This window comes from Dasypus novemcinctus, chromosome 29, assembly GCF_030445035.2.
Source record: "Dasypus novemcinctus isolate mDasNov1 chromosome 29, mDasNov1.1.hap2, whole genome shotgun sequence".
NCBI classification, from domain to species: domain Eukaryota; kingdom Metazoa; phylum Chordata; class Mammalia; order Cingulata; family Dasypodidae; genus Dasypus; species Dasypus novemcinctus.
In genome coordinates, this window is record NC_080701.1 from 6,505,530 (window position 1) to 6,528,704 (window position 23,175).

General features: G+C 37.9%; 1 protein-coding gene across 1 annotated transcript in view; it reads right to left on the minus strand.

The window, feature by feature from the left end:
* Positions 1 to 2,464: 2,464 nt before the first annotated feature.
* Positions 2,465 to 23,175, minus strand: part of LOC131276523 (uncharacterized) — a 93,089-nt gene continuing 72,378 nt past the window's right edge. Inside the window, exon 3 of the mRNA XM_058289808.2 lies at positions 2,465 to 2,580. Coding sequence (XP_058145791.1) covers positions 2,465 to 2,580 — 116 coding nt within the window. The remainder of the gene's footprint in view (positions 2,581 to 23,175) is intronic.

A 23,175-nucleotide genomic window follows, 5' to 3' on the forward strand; every position in this document is an offset into this window, starting at 1 on the left:
TTTATTCACTTTAAAAGTCTAGCAGGGTAAGGTAGCATGTTTTGTAGACATTTTAGCAGCAGTTTTGCTTATTATTTTAAGCAGAACATCGGGTACATTCAAAAATTACAAGAAAAATAAAGAAGCAATAAATTGTAAACTATGGTCAAGAAAATAAAAAGTCAATATAAACAGATACAGAGATGACTGAAGTATTAGAATTATTTGAAAGGGACTTTAAAATACTATGATGAAAAGGAAAAGGTGGACAGCATGTATGCAAAGAGGGAAAATTTCAACAAAGAGAAATACATGAGAAGAAAAGAACCAAAGGAAAATTCTAATGTAACATGTAAGACAGAAAGAAAATTATTGGTTAGAGAGTCAACAACAACAAAGTGGGGGCAAAAGAGGTAAGAATCAATGAACTTGAAGAAAGGTTAAGAGACAATATCCAAGGTAAAACATAAAGAGAATAAGGGAAAGGGAAGACAAAAATTCAAAAACAAAGAAGCAGAAAGGACCACAGCAGCCAATATCTATGGGAAGGTATCAAATAATGTAACATACATGTAATTTGGGTCACCAAAGGAAAGAGAGAATGAATCAGAAGAAATAGAGATAATTCCTGAGAACTTTCCAAATTTAATGAATGCTATTAACTGCATATCTAAGAGATGGTGCAAATACCAAGGAGGATAAATACAAATAAAAACAAAGCTAGACACATCATAGTCAAACTACTGAAAACCAAAGATGAGTAATAAATCTTAAAAGCAGCCAGAAGAAAGAAATATTACACAGAGGGAAACAGAAATATGTATAATGACTGACTGCTCGTTAAAAACAGTGGGGAGGGAGAGAAGATGTAGCTCAGTACTTGAGTGCTTGTTCTCCCAGGTTCTGGGTTCCATTCCTAAAAACAAACAAACAAACAAACAAAAACAATGGAAACCATAAACAATGAAGGACATTTTTGAAGTGCTGAAAACAAATTATCTAGGATTCTATAGCCAATGAAAATATTTTTCAAAAATTGAGGGAATATAATGATATTTTCAGAAGGGAAAAGTTTGAGATGAATTATCTGTAGCAGAAATATTTTGCAAGAAATGCAAAAAGAAATATTTTAGGATGGATCTACTGGAGGAATGAAACACTGTCTTTTAGCATGTGGGTTCACATATATCGATAAAATAGATGCATATCCTAAAATATATGTTGCGTGTATTCATATATACAATGTTTCATTTAATAGCAACAGCAATGTATTTTGAAATTTATAGAAAAATTGAGGTAAAATATAATAGAAAAGCACAAATAATGAGAGAAGAATAGGTGAAGTAATAATGCTGCCAGATTATTACATTGTAACGTAGTGAAATATTATGTGAAAGTAAACTATAATTAAAAAAATGCTTATGGTAATCCATAGAACAGCATCTAAAAAATTTAACACAAAGGGAGATAGATGAAAAGAAAACAAAAAAGGAATTCCAAAAATAATTCCTCCAACAGTAGACAGAAAAAGAGGAGCAGAGGAGAAAAAGTCAAGTAGGATAAATAAGAAAAATGTTATATATTCATTCCTTTCTTAAATATAATGAATCTCTATAAGATAACTTGAATCACTGTCCTGTTTTGGTCCCATGGCTTTATCTAAGCAATTTAACTATTTATTTAAATAGACTTTTACCTTACATAGTAGTTAAGTCTTCTTAAACTAATAGTTTTTTAAAAATATTTTGTGACTAAGAGCATATGTGCTCTGGAAGCTCTTTCACATGTGAGTTGAATAAACTCTCTAATGTTTCTGATACATTTACAGAAGAAAAAATGGGAAATGAAAATTGACATGAAGGCTTTTATTCACCTTATGTACAAAAGTGGTTCAATCAAAAGATTTTAATTAGTGTCCATACGTTTGCATTAATATGAAGTAAATCAGTGTTTTTCTTGTACTTATTGTGTAAATGAGGAAAATAAATGTAGAGTGAAGATGATTTGTACTCAAAGAAAAATCATAGCAAAATGGAATAAAATTCTCAAAATCCAGTTTTTATACAATTCACTTTTCCCTTTTTAAAAAATAATAGCAAAGTAATAGATCATAAAATCTAAACAGGAAAACAATTACTCATAGAAAATTTAATGTCTGGCACCTGTTCCCAAATACTCCACAGAAGTAGTGCAATCTAAAATATTTCTTGAACATACAAGTGTTTATGGCTCTCAATAGAATTTTTCTACAGGATTTTATTAGGAAAATTGTCAAATATACATAAATAAGATGAAGCAATTGTACAATGAGCACCCATATATCTGCCACTCAGGTGATACAATGATTAATATGCTGCTAACATTGCTGCCTGAAATAATAATAAAACAATCTAGACAAAACAAAATAAACAACAGATTTCAAGACACTTGATAGCAAACAATAAAGTCAGTAATCTTTGAGAGAAGGGAAACAATTATGTCAGCCTTAAGAATGCTCCAACTCAATGCTCTGAGATACTTTCCCGGCCATGGTGCACTGAGAAGGAACCAAGTCAGAGTCCAGAAGATCCTCAGAGTAGAGGAGATAGAGCATGTCATCATCTAAACAGATGCAGAAAAAGAATTAAACAAAATCCAAAATCAGTATCTAAAAAATCTTGCAGCATACTAGGGACATTCCTCTTCCTCATAAAGAACATTTATAAAATATCTACAGCTGAGACCACACTTAGTAACAAGATATTGAATTCATTCCTCATAAAATCAGAACCAAGACAAGAATTCTGCTCCCACCTTTTTCTTCAACATTGTGCTAGATGTTCTAGCCCATGAAATAAAAATAAGATGTAAAATATCAAAATTGGAAAGGAAAGGTTTGTGGAAAGATGGCCGACTAGGAAGTTCCAGGAATTAGTTCCTCACCAAAACAACTACTGAAATGGCAGGAACTATCTGAATCAACTGTTTTGAACTCTGGAGTCTAATGGAAGACTGATCATGAAACATCTGGGCAGGAGCAGGAGGAAGAGGCTGGTAAATTACAAAACTTTCCAGTGAGTTTTACCCTCCTTGCAGTGACCACCATCCTCCTTCCCCCTGCCTCATGGTAGATAATAGTGGGATGGATCTCAGGCTCCAGTTGTAGCTTGCTGGTGCCAGGGTAGAACATAAAGACATACTCCTAAAAACTCCAGGGGTGTGTGCATTAATCACTGATTTCTACTTTTAATCTGATATTTCAGATCACAGATAACCAAGATGAAATGAATACATTCCTAAAAACACAAACTACCTACACTGATGCAAGAAAAAATAGAAGATCTCAACGAACCAATAACCAGTACAGAGATTGAACTGGTAATTAAAAACTCACCAACAAAGAAAAGCCCAGGACTTTATGGCTTCACAGGGAAATTTTACCAAACATTTCAAGAAGTTAGCATCTATGCTGCTCAAACTCTTCCAAAAAACTGAAGAGGAGAAAATACTCACTAATACATTCTATGAGGCCAAAATCACCCTCACAAAAAATCCAGAGAAAAATTACCAAAAAAAAAGAAAACTACAGACTAATATTTGCCCTATGGATATAGATGCAAAAATCCTTAAACAAATTCTAAATAAACCTAATCCTACAGCAGATTAAAAATTTATACACCAAGGAGGGGGCAAGATGGCACCTGAGTGAATGTACCTCACAGTCTTTCCTGCAAAGAGGTGGCCGAGTGGAGTTGGAGTCTTGCTGGAGTGGGTTGTTTTGGGGCTTGCAAGGCAGGAGGTGTTTGGATGTCTATTTGGAGAGACAGTGACAGAGGCAGTGCTTGCTAAATGTAGAACTGTGGGTTGCAAGTTTGGATGTCGAAGGCTGTAGGGAAGCAGGACCCTTCCCACTACAGTTTGTTGCTGCGGTGTTCCCTGAAAATTGTCAGTTGTGTGGAGGCATTCCCAAGTCCCGTGATCCCCAGATGTGTGGTCCCCTGTTCTGTGTCCACTAAGCCCCCATAGCCCACATTCCACAAACAGTGTCTGGGTCTGCAGTGTCTCAGACTTCCCTTTCCTGAGTCCAGCGCTCCCAGAGGTCTGGGATTGACCTAGTCCATGAGTTTTGGACTGACTCCATGAGTGGGAGGGATCTGATGGGGGGTGCAACAGAAGGGCCAGCAAGTGCAGGTTCAATTTTCTGTCCCCCTTTATTTATTTATTTATTTGTTTGTTTGTTTGTTTGTTTGTTTATCTATTTATTTATTTATACTTGGAGGAGCATATCAGCTGACTTGGGGAGAGTCTGGGAAGAAAGAAGAGGTGAATCTGCTGAGGAAGCCCAATTCACCTAAATACCCTGGAATAGGAAACTTGGCCTGGGAGAAGGTGGAGTCAGAAAATCAACTAGCCCTCTCATAGTACACCTAAAGAAGAGGGGACTGTAGGAGGTGCTTTCTAAGCTTCTAATAACTTACTTGGGTTTCCTGGTGAGGTGTGGGTGCTCGCTCTCTGGAAATTAAGAGTCATTGTTTTCTGTGTGGAGCTGATTCAACAAGGACCCACTTGAATCTCTTACCAGACCTCTCAGGCAGCTTTCTTGCTGCCTAGGAGAGAGGGAAATGAGGAAGGGAAAAGGGTGAACATCAGATCCCTAAGAATTTTATTTAACTACAAAGAGGATTCCTTGCTTGAAACTTTCCCTAGTACTTGGCCGGTTTGTCTTGTTTTTTTTTTTTTTTTTTTTCCTTCCTGTGTATCTCCACAAGGCCCCTTTTTTCTTTCTTTTTTCTCTTTTTCTTTTTCTCTTTCTTCTTTACTTCCCCCTTTCCTTTTGTCCCTTTTTTTTCCCCTCTTCCTTTCTTTTCTTTTTTATTCTTTTTACATTAGGTGCTGCAGGGAGCATTTCACATTTGCTGTATTTCCTCATCCTCCATTTCCTCTTTTCTGTGTGTATTGATTTTGGCCACCAACAAACTATCCTCTTTCCTCTACATCTTTCTATCATCAATCATTTATTGTTTCTCTTACATTATACCTCTCTTTGTTTGCCCCCTTATTTTTTTGACTTTTTATTTCTAATACCTTTGATCTGTTTTCTGTCTTTACATTACTGTCCTTTTCTCTTTTCCTTGCTCCTGAACACACTGGCCTTTTAATTCACACTATATTCTTCCCCATATTCAGTTTACTGTCTCATTATATGCACTCTACTTTTCTTACTGTTACAACTCTACATACCTTACATGAGTCAAATATCCATTCTCCTGTATCTCACATGTTTCCTCTGTTAATATTTACTATCAATACTACTATTATTCATTTTCTTTTCTTACTCCTTGTGCTTTCTCAGGCCCTAATATTTTCTTTCAAGTGAACTTAGCCAACAACCAGGAAATAGAATAAGAAGAACAAAGTGACAAAAAGAAGACTTAACATGCATGCAAAAGCAACAACTAATTAAACTCCAAACTAGACAAAGAATCTAAGCAACTGATTAAACTGGTAAAAATAAAATGATGACCAGACAGCAACAAAAAACTACAAACCAAATCAATAATCAGGAAAACATGCCCCAATCCAATGAACAAACTAAAAACCAGGAAGAGGAACAGAACATCAAACAAGTAATTAAAGCTCCCAAAACATATAGTAAGGACCAATTTTATGAAGCGAAGGAAGAGATTAAGAATATGAAGAAAACACTTGGAGAGAATAGAGAAGAAATTGCAATCATACATGAAAAGATAAAGGATATGATGGTGATGAACAGCATAATTCAAGAAATCAAAAATACAGTCAGCAAATAACAACAGACTTGAAGAGGCAGAGGAAAGAATTAGTGATGTGGAAGACAGTACATCTGAAATCAGACAGATAGTAGAACTGACTGATAAAAGAGAAAAAATCCAGCTGGGACTTAGGGACATGAATGACAATGCAAAATGCACAAACATACTCATTATAGGCATCCCAGAAGGAGAAAGAGAAGGGAAAGGGGACAGAAGGGTTGTTGGAGGAAATAATGGCTGAAAACTTCCCAAATCTACTAAGGGAGATGGATGTACATGTCCAGGAAGCACAGTGTGCCCCAAACAGCATAAATCCTAACAGGCCTACTCCAAGACATATACTTGTCAAATTATCCAATGCTCAAGACAAAGAGAAAATTTTAAAAGCAGCAAGAGAAAAGAGAACCATCACAGACAAGGGAGGCTCCATAAGATTAAGTGATGATTTCTCATCTGAAACCATGGAGGCAAGAAGGCAGTGATATGACATAGTCAAGGCACTAAAAGAAAAAAATTTCCAGCCAAGAATACTTCATCCAGCAAAGTTAGCATTCAGAAATGAAGAGAGTTCAATATATTCACAGTTAAACAGAAACTAAGATAGTATGCCAACAAGAATCCTACCCTTCAAGAAATACTAAAGGGAGTTCTGCAGGAAGAAAGGAAAAAAAAAAAAAGACAGAGTTGGAGGAGAGTGTAAGAGCAAGTAAAAAGACAAAAACAGAGAAAGAAAATCAAACAAAATATGACAAACACAAATCCAAAGAAAATATGGCTAATATAAGCAATTCCTTGAAAGCAATAACACTGAAAAGTCAATAGATTAATCTCACTTGTCAAGAGACTCAGACTGGAAGATTGGATAAGGAAATATGACCCATCTATATGCTGTCTACAAGAAACACATCTTAGACCTAGGGATTTAAGAAGGTTGAAAGTGAATGCCTGGAAAACAACCTTACAAGCAAACAATAAACAAAAATGGGCAGGAGTAGCTATATTAATATTAGACAAAATAGACTTTAAATGCAAAACAATTGTGGGAGACAAAGATGGACACTACATATTAGTGAAAAGGATAATCTTTCAAGAAGAAAGGACGATCATAAACATTTAGGCTCCTATCAAGGGTGCCTCCAAATACATGAGGCAAACACTGGAAAAACTAAGTGAAGGAATAGATGCCTCTAGAATTATAGTGGGGGACTTTAATACACCACTATCAACTTTAGACAGAACATCTCAAAAGAGAATCAATAAAGAAACAAAGACTTTGAACAATATATTAGAGGAGATGGACCTAATAGACATATACAGAACATTACACCCAAATACAACAGGATAAACATTCTTCTCAAGTGCACATGTATCATTCTTCAAGATAGACCACATGCTAGGCTAAAAGAAGTCTCAATGAATTCAGAAATTTTGAAATCATACAAAATAATTTCTCTAACCACAGTGGAAAGAAGATGGAAATCTGCAAGGGCCAGGGACCCAGATTTGGCACCAAGATTTGGAAGTTAAACAACATTCTCTTAGAAAAACAGTGGGACAAGGAGGAAATCTCAAAAGAAAATAATAATTACCTTGAAACTAATGAAAATGATAACACAACATATGCAAACTTATGGGATGCAGCAAAAGCAGTACTGAGAGAGAAATTTATCGCCATAAATTCATACATCAAAAAAGAAGAAAGAGCTAAAATTCAAGAACTAACTGCATACTTGGAGGAATTAGTAAAACAACAACAACCTAACCCCAAAGGAAGAAGAAAAAAAATAACAAAGATCAGAGCAGAACTAAATGAAATAGAAAATAAGAAAGCACTTGAAAAAATAAACAAAACCAAAAGCTGGTTCTCTGAGAAGATCAATAAAATTGACAAACCCTTAGCTAGACTAATAAAGAAAAAAAAAGAGAGAGAAGATGCAAATACACAAAATAAGAAATGAGAAAGGAGATATCATCACTGATTCCACAGAAATAAAGACTATCGTAAGAGGATCCTTTGAAAAATGATATTCCAACAAAAACGACAATTTAGAGGAAATGGACAAATTCCTAGAACACATTAACAGCCTACGTTGACAAAAGAAGAAGTTGATGATGTCAACAAACCAATCACAAGTAAAGAGATAGAATCAGTCATTGAAACCCTCCCAACTAAGAAGAGCCCTGGGCCAGATGGCTTCACAGGTGAATTCTACCAAACATTCCAGAAAGAACTAACACCAATCTTGCTTAAATTCTTCCAAAAAATCGAAACAGAAAGAACATTGCCTAACTCATTCTATGATTCCAACATTACTCTAGTACCAAAGTCAAACAAAGAAGCCACAAGAAAGGAAAATTACAGACCAATCTATCTAATGAACCTAGATGCAAAAATCCTCAACAAAATACTTGCTAATCATATTCAACAACACATTAAGCAAATTATACACCATGGCCAAGTAGGATTCATTCCTGGTGTGCAAGGATGGTTCAACATAAGAAAATCAATTAATGTAATACACCACAGAAACAGATTGAAGGAAAAAAATCACATGACCATGTCTATTGATGCAGAAAAAGCATTTGACAAAATACAGCACCATTTCTTCATAAAAACACTGCAAAAGATTGGAATAGAAGGAGCCTTTCTGAACATTATAAAGAGTATATATGAAAAACCCACAGCTAACATCATTTACAATGGTGAAATTCTAAAATCTTTCCCTCTAAGATCAGGAACAAGACAAGTATGCTCACTATCAGCCTTTCTATTTAACAAAGTCTTAGAAGTACTTGCTCAGGCACTGAGGCAAGAACCAGACATAAAAGACATCCAAATTGGAAAGGAAGAAGTCAAAATTTCACTATTTGCAGATGATATGGTCCTATACCTAGAAAACCCTGAGAAGTCTACAAGAAAGCTTCTGGAACTTATAAATGAGTTAAGTAAAGTTGCAGGTTACAAGACCAATGTGCAAAATATCAGTAGCATTTCTGTACAACAATAATGAGCAATCTGAGGAGGAAATCAGGAATCAAATATCATTGACAATAGTAAATAATAAAATCAAATACCTAGGAACAAATTTAACTAAAGATGTAAAAGACTTATACACAGAAAACTACACCACACTGTTCAAGGAAATCAAAGAAGACTTATATATATGGAAGAATATTCCCTGTTCATGGATAGGAAGACTAAATATTATTAAGATGTCTATCCTACCAAAACTGATCTACAGATTTAATGCAATCCCAATAAAAATCAGCACAGCATTCTTTAATGAACTAGAGAAACTAACTATGAAATTTATTGGGAAAGGAAAGAGGCCCTGAATAGTCTGAATAGAAAAGAAAAATGAAAATGGAGGAATCACACTACCTGACTTCAAAACATACTACAATGCTACAGTAGTTAAAGTGGCATGGCATTGGCACAAGGTTAGCACACTGACCAATGCAACTGAATTGAGAGTTCTGATATAGATCCTCATATACACAGCCATATGGTATTTGACAAGGCCACCAAACCTTCTCAACTTGGAAAGAATGGCCTATTCAACAAATGGTGCCTGAAGAACTGAATATCCATATGTAAAAGAATGAAAGAGGATTACTAACTCACACCTTATACAAAAATCAACTCAAGATGGATCAAAGACCTAAATATAAGAGCCAAGACTGTAAAGACCTTGGAAAGCAATGTAGGGAAGCATCTACAGGATCTTGTAATAGGAAATGGCTCCATGAACTTCACACCAAAAGCATGAGGAGCAAAAGAACAAATAGATAAATGGGACTTCCTCAAAATTAAAACCTTCCGCATCTCAAAGGAGTTTGTCAAGAAAGTGAAAAGAGAGACTACACATTGGGAGAAAATATTTGGTAACCATGTATCTGATAGGAGACTTATATCTTGCATATATAAAGAACTCTTATATTTTGAAAATTAAAAGACAAACAGCCCATTTAACAAATGGGAAAAAGATTTAAACAGACATTTCTCCAAAAAAATATACAAATGGCTAAAAAAAACACATGAAAAATGCTCAAAATATCTAGCTATTAGGGAAATGCAAATCAAAACTACAATGAGATACCATCTTACTACCATAAGACTGGCAGCTATCAAAAAATCAGAAGACTACAATTGTTGGAGAGGATGTGGAGGAATGAAAACACTCATCCATTGCTGGTGGGAATGCAGAAGGATCCAGTCATTCTGGAGGACAGTTTGACAGTTTCTCAAAAAACTAGCTATAGATTTGCCATATGACCCAGCAATTCCATTGCTGGGTATATACCCAGAAGAACTGAAAACAAGGACACAAACAGATAAATGCACACCAATGTTCATAGCAGCCCTATTCACTATTGCCAAAAGTTGGAATCAACCCAGATGCCCATCAACAGATGAATGAATAAATAAAATGTGGTATTTACATACAATGGAAAAGTAGTCAGCTATAAGAACAAGTATAGTACAAACACATGGGATAACATGGATGAATCTTGAGAACCTTATGTTGAGTGAAGCAACCCAGGCATTGAAGGACAAATACTATATGACCTCAATGATATGAAATAAGTAAACCAAGCTGTCTCAGAGAGCTGGAGACTGGATGATAAACTTAAAGGAAGTTGGGGGTTAGAGGAAGGTTGTGAGCTGACACCTACTTGGGTGAAATCTATGATAAGCTGGAGGTAAGCGATAAAATGGGGGCAAGGGATAACTTTGGGTGGGACTGTGTGTGCTTTAGGGGGACTAGGGATGGGAGGATGGGTCAGATAGCACAAGAAATTGGGGAGAGGGGGCAAATTTTGAACATAAGAGGTATGTGGTTGAAATTATAATGCAGAGAAAACTCTTTAGAAAATATAATATGGAAGATTACCTGTTTAAGATGCTTAAAAGACAGCTGAAAGCAGGAGGATTGCATCCAGCATCCAAGTGGAATCTAAGTCCCCTCTTGATATAGATGTGGAGTGGACACAACCATTTCAAGGTCCACAGGATGGAGGAATAGAGTATGGATTAGAGTGGACTTACTGATATTCTATTCATGAACTATTGTGATTAGTAATTGAAGAAAATGTGGCATTGGTGTGGAGAAGGTGGTCATGGTGGCTGCTGAGGGTAGGGAATGGGAGGAAGAGATGAGATGTGGGGGCATTTTCTGGACTTGGAGTTGTCCTGGGTGGTGCTACAGGGATAGTTACTGGACATTGTATGTCCTCCCATGGCCCACTGGGTGGAATGTGGGAGAGTGTGGGCTATGATGTGGACCATTGACCATGAGGTGCAGTGGTGCTCAGAGATGTATTCACCAAATGCAACGAATGTCTTATGATGATGGAGGAGATTGTTATAGGGGGAAGAGTGGGGTGAGGGGGGTGGGGGATATATGGGGACCTCATATTTTTTTAATGTAATATTAAAAAAATAAATAAAGACAAAAAAAGATGTTTAAAGGGGGGCATCTGACACAGGAGAAACTGCTAGGGTGTGTGTGAGTGCTCATTTTGTCATGGTGGGTTATATAATTGGGTGGAGACCCATAAAATGAGAGTGAAGTTATACCCACATCCTGGGGAGAACTGATGTTCTCAAACAGAGGGAATTGTATCTCTCAAGAGAATTGGTGCTCCCAATGGGTTGGGGCACTCAAGTATGTCAAGCCCTCTGAATATGTTCCTTCAAGTAATGAAGACTGATTGCTATGGTGGGCCCTGAGGGGAGGGGGAAAGAGTTGTTGAATACATGGAATCAGTGTAATTGTGGAACAATGGAAGTGTTCCACAAGATCATGCAATGATGGATATAGGACATGTTAAATTACACCAAAAATGTATAAAAGTCTATAGGCTAAAATGTAAACCATAATGTAAAGCATAAGATAGCCAAAAACTTAGAAAATTGTGTAGTCTAAAATATAAACCATAATGTAAACCAAAATGGAACCATGTTTGAAAGCTATGTTTCAATATCTGTACATTGCTGCAGCAAATATAATATGAACCTGTAAAAAGATCATTGCTGGGGAGGGGACAAAGTGTTTAATGTTGGATATGTGGGAGTATCATATATTGTATATCTGAATTACTGTGATCTAAAACTTTTGTGAAGACAAACTTAATAATTAGAAAGAAAGAAAAAGACAAAGAAAGGATGAAAACACTGAGGAAGAAATGAAAGAAATTGTCTTGCCACTATACATACAGGGCAACACCTATAGCAGTGCTGAAAGGCAAAATGTCAGAAACAAAGCTTTTCATTTTTTCATTTTTTTGATACCCAATTTATTTTTCCTTTACCTAATTTTTTTAAATTACTATGTACTCTATATCTAACCTTTAAACACATTACTATATTTCATTTTACTATTAATGGAAACTGGCAATATATTGGGCTTCCTTTTTAAAGAATTTTTGGACTACAGATAGGTTCAACTATGGTGGGGGGAGGAGCACTTGTATGGGGTGTTATTGGCGGGGGGGGGGGGCACACTGTTGAGAGGGAGTTCTCCAAGGCATGTATACAGACTACATAGAAAGGTTTGGATATTTTCATAGTGGTTTCAGTTGGAAATGACAGATGAGAGAGTGCTGAGTTCCTGGCCAGGGGAGCTCTATCACATTCCCCAGTGGAACAACAACAATCCCCCAAGTGCAATGGCAAAGATCAATAAAGATGGATGGTCCAACAATGAGCCCTTGATACTGATGACTTCGATTATGAGCCTGTGTGCCTGAAATATTAACTAGGCCTAGAGCTGCAGCGTGCCTAAGAGTTTCCTCCTGGGAGCCTCTGTGTTGCTCAAATGTGGCCACTCTCTAAGCCAAACTCAGCATGTAGATGCATTGCCTTCCACCCAGCATGGAACATGACTCCTGGGGATGAACCTCTCTGGTGCTGAGGGATTACTACCAAGCACCAGCTGATGATGTAACTAGAAAAAGACCTTGAATAAAGGGGTCAACTCAGATTGGCAGAATATCTCAGCCTACATGTAATATCAGGTGTTAAAAACTGCTTTTTGACTTTGGATAAAGGGGGGAAATGGAAAGGACAAGTGAGTTTATATGGGTATGAGTCTCCAAAAAAGAGTCGGGAGGTCATCAGAGGGTTGATGCTTATGCACACCTCAGCAGGGTACCAGAGACAGGCAAGGTAGATGGAAACCCAGGTGCTGGTTCTCCTGAGGGCTGCAGAGACCCACAGGTTCAATGGTCATGGCAGATGGCTCTGGAGTTCAGGGACATGTCGGTTGGCCCTACTTTGGAGTTTGTGTTCCTGAGTATGATGGAGTTGGACTAAGATATGACCTTTCTACACATGCCTCTTCTGTTACTTTTACTGGACCTATGGTTGGCATTTGGGTTGGTGTACATTCAGGAGACCTGAATCTCTGAACTGCCCATGTGATAGCCACAGCCTGGGCCTCAGCAGACTTGTGGCTCCTACCCTCTGGGTTCTTGGACTTACCCTGGCCAGCTGACAGGGAGGTGAAAAGGGTCAACCACCACACCAGGGAGCCAAGAGTGCCTACAGCTGCAAGCAGAATTGCATCCATCATCCATGTGGAATCTAAACCCCCTCTTGATGTAGAGGGGGACTGGACATAACCATCCCAGGGTCCACAGGCTGGAGGAATAGAGTATGGATTAGAGTTGACTTACTGGTGTTCTGCTGGGGAAATATTGTGATTAGTAAGGGAAGAAATTGTAGTAGTGATGTGGAGAGGGTGGCCACGGTGGCTGCTGATGGTAGGGAAACAGAAGAAGATATACGGTATGGGGGCATTTTCAGGATTTGGAATTGACCTAGGCGGACTGGGAGAGAGTGTGGACTACAGTGTGGCCCACTGTCCATGTGGTGCAGTGGTGCTCCAGAATGTATTCGCCAGGTGCAGTGGATGTGCTGCAATGATGGAAGAGGTTGTTGATGTGGGACAGGTGGGGTGGGTGGGGTGGGGAGTATTGGGGACCTCATATTTTTTGAGTGTAATATTTAAAAGAAAATACAGAAGAAGGAAAAACAAACAAAAAACAACAAAAGATATACACTGATAAAAAATTATGAGCCATCTATATATTTCCTGTAAGAGGCCAACCTCAGATGTAAGGACACAACCAGGTTAAAAATCCAAGTTTGGTAAAAGGTATTGCATGCAAAAAGTAACACACACACAAAAAAAAGATCTGGAGTAGACCAGATAAAAGTAAAAGAACAATACTGTAGTATATGAACTGGCAAATTGCTCCTTTGATCGGTATTCTGTAATTTTTTTCATCCAACAAAACACTTGCTTCTAATTGAGGGAATAAAAGATAGGTAAGGATATTAGTCAGGCAAAGGGGTGCTGATGCAAAGTATTGGAAGGCCATTGACTTTCATAAAGTATCATTATTTGGGGTAGAAGCTTACAGTCACAAGGCCATGAAAGAGTAAGTTACTTCCCTCACCAAAGTCTGTTGTCATGTTTTGGAGCAAGACGGTTGCCAGATTCTGTGAGTGTTCAGCCTTCCTCTCCCTCCTAAGTCTCCATGGTCCCACTTCTTCTGATCTGAGCTGTAGGCTGGAGGGCTCATCTCTCTCCCAGAGCTTGTTTCTGCCCATGCTCAGCTGCAGCTGTAAGCTATCAAGCTCATATCTCTTCCCTGGGCATCTGGCATGTCTAATGAGCTGTATCTATTCCTCTGTGTTCTTCTCCTTGTATCTAATTTTGTGTTCTTCATCTCTATGTATTTACTTTAGCATGTCTGTGTGATCCCCAAAGGGGCCGGAACTCAAAACCTAATCACACAATAATGATGTGGTTGGATCAGAGCTCTCATCTTAACATAATCTAATACAATCAAAGGGTTATCATGCCAGAGGAACAGACCAGTTTACAAACATAGTCTGTATTTCTTTTTGGAATTCATAAATAATATCAAACTGATACAATAGGTCTGATCACAGTGAAATCTTTAATGCAATATTTGAATACTTTAACTGTTCCTAGTGCTTTGTATTAACTCATTTAATCCTCACAATAACCTTATGTCATAGGTACTATTATAATATATATTTTTATAAATAATAGTAACAATAATAATAGCAATGATAATAAACAAGGCATAAAGAGAGTAACTTGCTCCAGGTCTCACAGTTGGAAAGAGTCAGCAGGAATTTAGACCTAGCAGCCTGGCTCCTGTGACTGAGCTCCCTACCCTTGCCCTCCAGCCTGTTGTAACCAACATAGAAACCCCCAAAGTAGTGTCACCTAATTAAACCTAAGACTCTATTTTAAATTCAAATATTTTGTAATGTCCCCTTTATTATTCTTAAATGAAATTTACAGATAATATCACAAAGCTTCCCACATAATTCCACAAAAATCAATATAATGTGCTAAATGTCAATGTCATAGTTTACTGGGAGCAATATACCAGAGATGGGTTGTCTTTTATAATGGAAATTTATTAGATTAAAAGCTTATAGTTCTGAGGCTGTGAAAATATCCAAATAAAGGCATCATCATAGATGCAGTCTCACTGAAGTTCAGCTTCTGGTGATCCTGGACTCTTGCCACGTGGCAAAGCACAGTGGTGGCTCTGCTGGTCTTTGCCTTCTCCTCCAGGCTCACTTTCTCCCTGAACTCAGCTGTGGGTGAAAAGGCACATGGCAGGGTCTGCTTGTGTCTCCCTTCTCCAGGCCTTGTTGATCAAGCTTCAGGTTGCTCTGTCTGTGGCTTTTCTTTCTCCCAGTTTCACTGATTACAACTTCTGGGGGTTTCCCTTTATCTCTGAAGCCTTCTTTCTGCTTGTCTGTGACTTTCATTCCTCCATTTGTAAAGGACTCCAGTAAGAGGATCGAGACCCACCTGGGCTACACCCTACTGGAGCAAACTAATCAAATGACCCTTAACTGATAAAATCCAATTGAAGGTGCACAAGAGGTTCAAATTAAGAAGTATATACAATCCCAGGTACTGGTGCTCCTGAAGGCTATAGAGACACACGATCATGGCAGTTGGCTCTGGAGTTCAGTGCTTTGTCATTGGGCCCTACCTGGGAATTTGTGTTCCTGAGTGTGATGGAGATGGACTCAGATGTGAACTTTCTACACACGCCTCTTCTGTCATTTTTACTGAATCTGTGGTTGCTGCTGGGGTTAGTGTATACCCAGGAGACTTCAATCTCTGGACTGGCCATGAGCCAGCTGGGCCCTGAGCTTCAGCAGTGTTGCAGCTCCTACTCTCTGGTTTGTTGGACTTGCACAGGTCAGCTAACAAGGAGGTGAGGATTGTCAACCACCACAACGGGGAACTGAGAGTGCCTACAACTACAAGCAGGAGAATTATATCCATCAGCCATGTGGGGTCTAAGCCCCCTCTTGATATAAAGGTGGAGCATACCTCTCCAACCCAGGGTCCACAGGATGGAGGAATAAATATGGATTAGAGTGAACTTACTGGTATTCTACTATAGATCTAATGTGACTAGTAATGGAAGAAAGTGTAGCATTCATCTGGAGAAAGTGGCCACGGTAGTTGCTGAAGGCAGAGAGAGGGAAGAAGAGATGAGATGTGGGGGCATTTTTGGGACTTGGAGTTGTCCTAAATGATATTGCAGGGACAGATGCTGCACATTATATATCCTGCCATAAACCACTGAATGGACTGGTGGACAGTGTAAAATACAATGTAAACTTTAATCCACGTGGTGTAGCAGTGCTCCAAAATGTATTCACCAAATGCAATGAATGTGCCACAATGATGAAAGAGGTTGTTGATGTGGGAGGAATGAGGGTAGATTGGCTGTGGGGTATATGAGAACCTCTTATACTTTTTAATGTAACATTTTTTTGTGATCTATGTATCTTTAAAAAATTAAAGACAATTAAAAAAAACTTTTTTTTTAAGATTTATTTATTTATTTCTCTCCCCTTCCCCCTCCACCCTGGTTGTCTGTTCTCTGTGTCTATTTGCTGTGTCTTCTTTGTCCACTTCTGTTGTTGTCAGCAGCACGGGAATCTGTGTTTCTTTTTGTTGCGTCATCTTGTTGTGTCAGCTCTCCGTGTGTGCGGCACCATTCCTGGGCAGGCTGAACTTCCTTTTGCACTGGCCGGCTCTCCTTACACTCCTTGCGCGTGGGGCTCCCCTATGCAGGGGACACCCCCGTGTGGCACGGCACTCCTTGTGCACATCAGCACTGCACATGGGCCAGCTCCACATGGGTCAAGGATGCCCCGGGTTTGAGCCATGGCCCTCCCATGCAGTAGATGGATGCCCTAACCACTGGGCCAAGTCCGCCGCCCTAAAAAAAAAACAAAACTATACACCATGGTCAAATGGGATTTTTTCCAGTATGCAAGGTTGATTCAATATAAGAAAATCAATTAATAACACACCACATTAATAGAACAAAGAAAAAAAAACCATGATCATCTCAATTGTCACAGAAAAGGCAATTAAGAAAAGCCAACACCATTTCTTGATTTTAAAAAAATCACTTAGAAAACTAGGAATAGAGGGAAACTTCCTCATCATGATAATGGGCATATAGGAATAGACCACAGCTACCATCATACTCAATGGTGAAAGGCTGAAAGCTTTTCCCTCTATGACAATGATGCCCACAGTAACCACTGTTATTCAAAATTTTACTGGAAGTTCTAGCAACAGCAATTGGGCAAGAAAAATATCACAGATATCCAAATTGGAAAAGAAGAAGTATAGCTTTCCCTATTTGCAGATGAAATGAGCCTAGATTCAGAAAATCCTGAAAATCCACAACAAAGCTACTGAAACTTGTAAAAAAATTCAAAATGTCAGGGTATAAGAATCAACACACAAAATTTAGAATGTCTCAATACACTTGTAACAAATAATCTGAAAAAGAAATAAGGAAAAAATCCCATTTACAATAGCAACAAAAAAAAATCAAATACCTAGTAATAAATCTAAAAAAGGATGTGAAGGACTTGCTCATGGAAAACTATAATACATTGCTAAAAGAAATCAAAGAAGACCTAAAAAAATGGAAGGACAGTTCACGTTCATGGACTGGAACATTAAATATTGTTAAGATGATAGATCTACTCAGAATGATTTATACATTCAATGCAATCCCAATAAAAATCCCAACAGCCTTCTTTGCCAAATTGGAAAAGCCAGTTATCAATTTTACATGGAAAGGTAAGTGTCCCTGAAGGGCCAAAGCCATCTTGAAAAAGAAGAAGAAAGTTAGAGGATGCACACTTTCTGATATTAAAACTCATTACAAAGCCACAGTAATCAAAACAGCATTTTATTGCCACAAGGACAGACACATTGAACAATGGAATCAAATTGAGAGTTCAGAAATCAACTTACATTTATGGCCATCTAATTTAGGACAAGAGTGTCAAATCTACTCAATGGGGAAATAATTATTCAATTTGTTGGGAAACCTGGATATCTAAATGCAAAAAAAAATGGAGGTGGACTTCTACCTCAAACCATGTGATGGTTAGACTATTGTGTCAATTTGGCCAGATAATTGTGCCCTGTTGTTTAATCAAGCAAGCATTGGGCTAACTGTAATAGAAGGGCATTTATGGACTTCGGTCACCATTGACTTTACTGCAGTAGTAAACCATAGCTAGCTGGTTGTAATTACATCAATCAGGGAGATTACCATCAGCAAGGAGTAACATTTAACACAATCAGTTGAATCCCTTAAAAAGGGAAGTGATTTCAGCATTAAGAGAGAATTTCTCAGCTCATCTTTAAACAGCCAACTTCTCCCAGAACTCATCAAGAACCTTCACTGGACTTTCATTGCAGCCCCTGGTTATGGCCTGCCTGTGGAACCTGGACTTCTGCTTCCCCATGCTGCATGAGAGACTCTTATAGAATTGCATACTATTAACAGATATCTCTTGCTGATTCTGTTTCTCTAGAGAACACTAACGAATACACACTATATTAAAAAATTAACCTAAAATGGATGGAAAACCTAAATAATAAGAACCTTAACTATCAAACTCCTAGAAGAAAACATATGTAAGCATCTTTAGCACCAGCTTTTGGCAATGATTTCTTAGACTTTATACTGATAGCACAAGCAACAAAAGAAAAAGTAGATAAATGGGACCCCATTAAAATAAAAAAGAAAATATTGTCCATCAAATAACTTTATTGTACAATTAAAAAGGCAACATACTCAATGGAAGTATTTGGAAACCACATATCCAATAAGAGTTTAATATCCAGGATATAGAAAGAACTCCTATAACCAAACAATTAAAAGGCAAACAACCCATTTTAAAAATGGACAAAATTCATGTATAGATGTTTCTTCAAAAATGAAATGCAAATGGATAAAAAACACATGAAAAGTTGATAAACATCACCAGTTATTATGCAAATACAAGTCAAATCCACAAAACCAGATAGTATTTCACACCCTCTAGAATAACTACTGTTTAAAACAACAACAACAGAAAATAGCAATCGGAGAGGATGCAGAGAAATACAAATATTCCTTTCTTGCTGGTGACAAGGTAAAATGGTGCATCCACTGTGGAAGAAAGTTTGGCAGTTCCTTAGAAAATTAGGTATAGAATTATCGCATGACCCAGAAATGCCAATTCTAGGTATATACCCAAAAGATGGATGAACCTCGGAGACATTATGTTGAGTGAAATAAGCAAAACACAAAAGAACAGATATTGTATGATCTCACAGATATGAAATGATGGGAATAAGCAAATTCATAGTGAGAAAATAGAATATAGTTTACCAGGGGCCAGGGTGAGTATAGGGAATGGGACATCAATACTTAAGTATAGAGTTTGTATTTGTGTTGATGGAATAGTTTTGTAATGGATGGTGGTGATGGTAGCACAACATTGTGAATGTAATTAGCAGCATGGAATTTTGCATTTTATGTGGTTAAAAGGGGAAATTATAAGTTGTATATATGTTACCAGAATAATTTTTTCTAGGAAAAAAAACATAAGACTGTATAACACACAACACAAACAGTGAGCTCTAACTGAAACTATGGACTATAGTTAATAGTATAATTATAAAAACATTTTTTCATCAATTGTAACAAATGTACCACATAATTGCAAGGTTTTAATAATAGGATGGTAAGTGGGAACTCTGTATTTTATGCATGATTTTCTGTAAACTTACAACTTCTCTAATAAAAAACAATTACAAAAGAAAATGGTAAAATGTATTCACTCGAAACATGATGTATAAAATCTGATGGAATCTATGCGGTTTCTAATGAGATGAAAAATAAGTTTAGCAAGATTGTTGGATGAAACTCAATATAAAAATCAATTTTATTTTCTAACTACCAGCAACAAAATTTGGAAATTAAAATTAAATTAATACCATTTACAATAGTATTAACAGTATAAAAGGCTGTGAATAAATCTGAAAAAAAGACAGGAACTACCTGTACACTGAAAATTGAAAAAAACAATGCTGAGAAAGACTAAAGGAAACCTAAACATATGAAGAGATAATGATAGATTGGAAGATTCAAAATCATTAATTGTCAACTCTCCTCAAAACCATGATCCACAAAAGAAAATAGAATTAAGTTAGAGCTAATTAAAATCAATAATTTCTACTCTTTAAAGACACATTTAAGAGAGTGAAAATTCAAGTAAAAGACTGGGAGAAAATATTTGGAAATGGCATGTCTGATGAAGAACTCCTATCAAGAATATGTAAATAATTTTCAAAACTGTGAGGAATCAACCCAATTAAAAATGGTCAAAATATACAGACAGGTACTTTACCAAAGAAAATGTGTAGATGACAAAGAGCACATAAACTCTAATCATTAGTGAAAACACAACAGCATTAATCTTTAGTGAAATGCTTATTAAAACCACAGTAAGATACCCTTTCAGATCTATTAAAATGTCTAATATTAGACTGACTGACCATTCCAAGAGTTGGTAATGATATGGAGTAACTGTCATTGGTGGGAATATAAAATGGCAAGTCTTTGGAAAACTGACAGTTTTGTAAAAGTTAAGTATTCATTTACCACATGAACCAGCTATTCCACTCCTCAGTATTTTACTAAGAGAAATGAAAATATATGTCTCCGCAATGACTTGTACACAAATGTTCACAGTAGCCTTATGGTGATAGCTAAAACTTGGAGGCAACCCAGATGACCAACAAGAAGTGAATGGATAAGAAATTGAAATACACCAATAAAAAGTAAAAAGGGAGGGGGATTGTGGGGAAAGTGGCTAATGGGTTAGGTAGTTGCAGCTTAAGTCTCACTAAAACAAAAGAGAAAAAGCCAGAGGCTGACTTGGGGACCTGCTTTGAGGTACAGCAAACCAGAACACTGCTTCACAATTCCAAGAAAAATGAGGGTTAAAGAGAAGAAGAAGCCAAAACACTAATTGGACATAGGTGACAAGGAAATAGAATAAGAGGAATGTAGTGTCAAAGTGAAACCTTACCACACACACAAACAACAAAATAAAACCATAGAATAGAATCTAATCAACCAAATAAACCCATCAAGATAAACAGATTCCTAGACATCAACAAAAAATTACAAGCTGGACAACCTGCAAGATGGTGGTGGAGTAAGGAGCTCCTAGAGTCATCTCCTGCGACACAGCAGTTAGTAAATACCCAGAGCTCTCTGGAGCTAGCTGAAGCACCTGTTTGGGGGCTCCAGGAGGCCAGAAGAGCATCCCACAACATCCTTGAAGGAATGGAAGGAAGGAGACTCTTCATCTGCAGAGCATTCCATGCCCCGGAGGCCAGTGCCCATCCTCCACTGGAGGCACAAGCTATTTCGTGAGTTGTTCTGCAACTGGAATTGGAAGCTCTATTTCCCAAAAATGGGAGAGGAAGAGCTGGTTGGGCACCACTTTCAGCTACTGATGAGTAAATTCAGTGGGCTAAAGTATAATCCTGAGAACAGCTAAAATTTGAGCCTTTCCAAGTCAGAAAGAGGCTAGGAGCCACCGTCTTAACTCCGTGCCTGGCACAAGTGGAAGCAGTGCGGACTGAGGATCCCAGTGATGGTGGGGATCAGCTTCTTTCCATCCAGATCAGATTGCAGTTCTAGCATAAGCCCCAGCCCCACCTCCACCAGGGAGGAAACTGTGGGGCCAAGCTGTAGAGGCTAGTAATGGCCCTACTTTGGCAGCACAAGCTGCCCCAGGAGGTATTCTGTGGCAGGAATTGGAAGCTCCATTTCCCAAAAACAGGGGATGAGGAGATGGTTGGCTACCAATTTCAGCTACTGATTGGTATACTCGGATGGCTAAGGAATAGCCCACTGAACAGCTGGGGTGTGAATCTACCCAAGTTGGACAGAGGTTGCAAGCAGCCATTTTGAATCCATCCCCAGCCTGAGGGTAAGTCGGGCTGACCAAAATCACAGTGATGGCAGGAATCAGTTTCTTTTGCCCAGATCAGTCTGCAGCTCTAGCTTGTCTTCTGTCCCAACTCTGGCAGGGAGGAGGCTGGGAAGCCCTGCACCAGCCTATTGAGATAACTGAAGGCACCTTTTGCTGGCACAAAATGAATACTCTGAAGTCCACCAGGGCAACTGTGGTCATCTTGAACCCACACTGCATAGATTGCTGCCCACACCTGCAGCTCCATCCATGCCCCAGGCAGGGGAGAAAGGAGCATGAAGCTCCATCAGTCTCTCTGAGAAACTACAGTCCAGGCCTGCACAACTTGGATTATTCCACACAGCTGTAACTCTGTCTCTACCTCTGGTAAAGGAGAAAGATGGGAGAAGCATCATTGGTCCCTGGGAAAATGAGGGCAGCTTAAGTCCTCACAGCTTATATCATCAATTATATCCCTGGCTCCTACTGCACAACCAGAAAGGGAGAAAAGTCAGGAAACCCTAAACTAAAGAGAAAAACTGCACCCAGAATAAATACTCCAGTAAGCCAGATGCCAAGACACCAACAAAAAATTACAACCCACACCAAGAAACAGTTAAAGGAAAAAGATAAACCTTCAGATGACATAAAGAAGTTGAGACAACTAATCATAAATGTACTAAAAAATGTCCTTAATAAATTCAATGAGATCACTAAAGAGATTAAGGATATTAAGAAGATACTGGATGAGCACAAAGAAGAATTTGAAAGCATACATAGGAAAATAGCAGATTTTGTGGAAATGAAAAGTGCAATAAATGAAATTTTAAAAAAAACATTGGAATCACATAATAGCAGATTTGAGGAGGCAGAAGAAAAGATTGGTGAGCTTGAAGAAATGGCCTCTGAAAGTGAACATACAAAAGAACAGATGAAGATAAGAATTGAAAAAATTGAACAAAGTCCCAGGGATTTAAAGACAGCAAAAGGCATGCAAACACATGTGTTATGGATGTCCCAGAAGGAGTAGAGAAGGGAAAAAGAGCAGAAGGA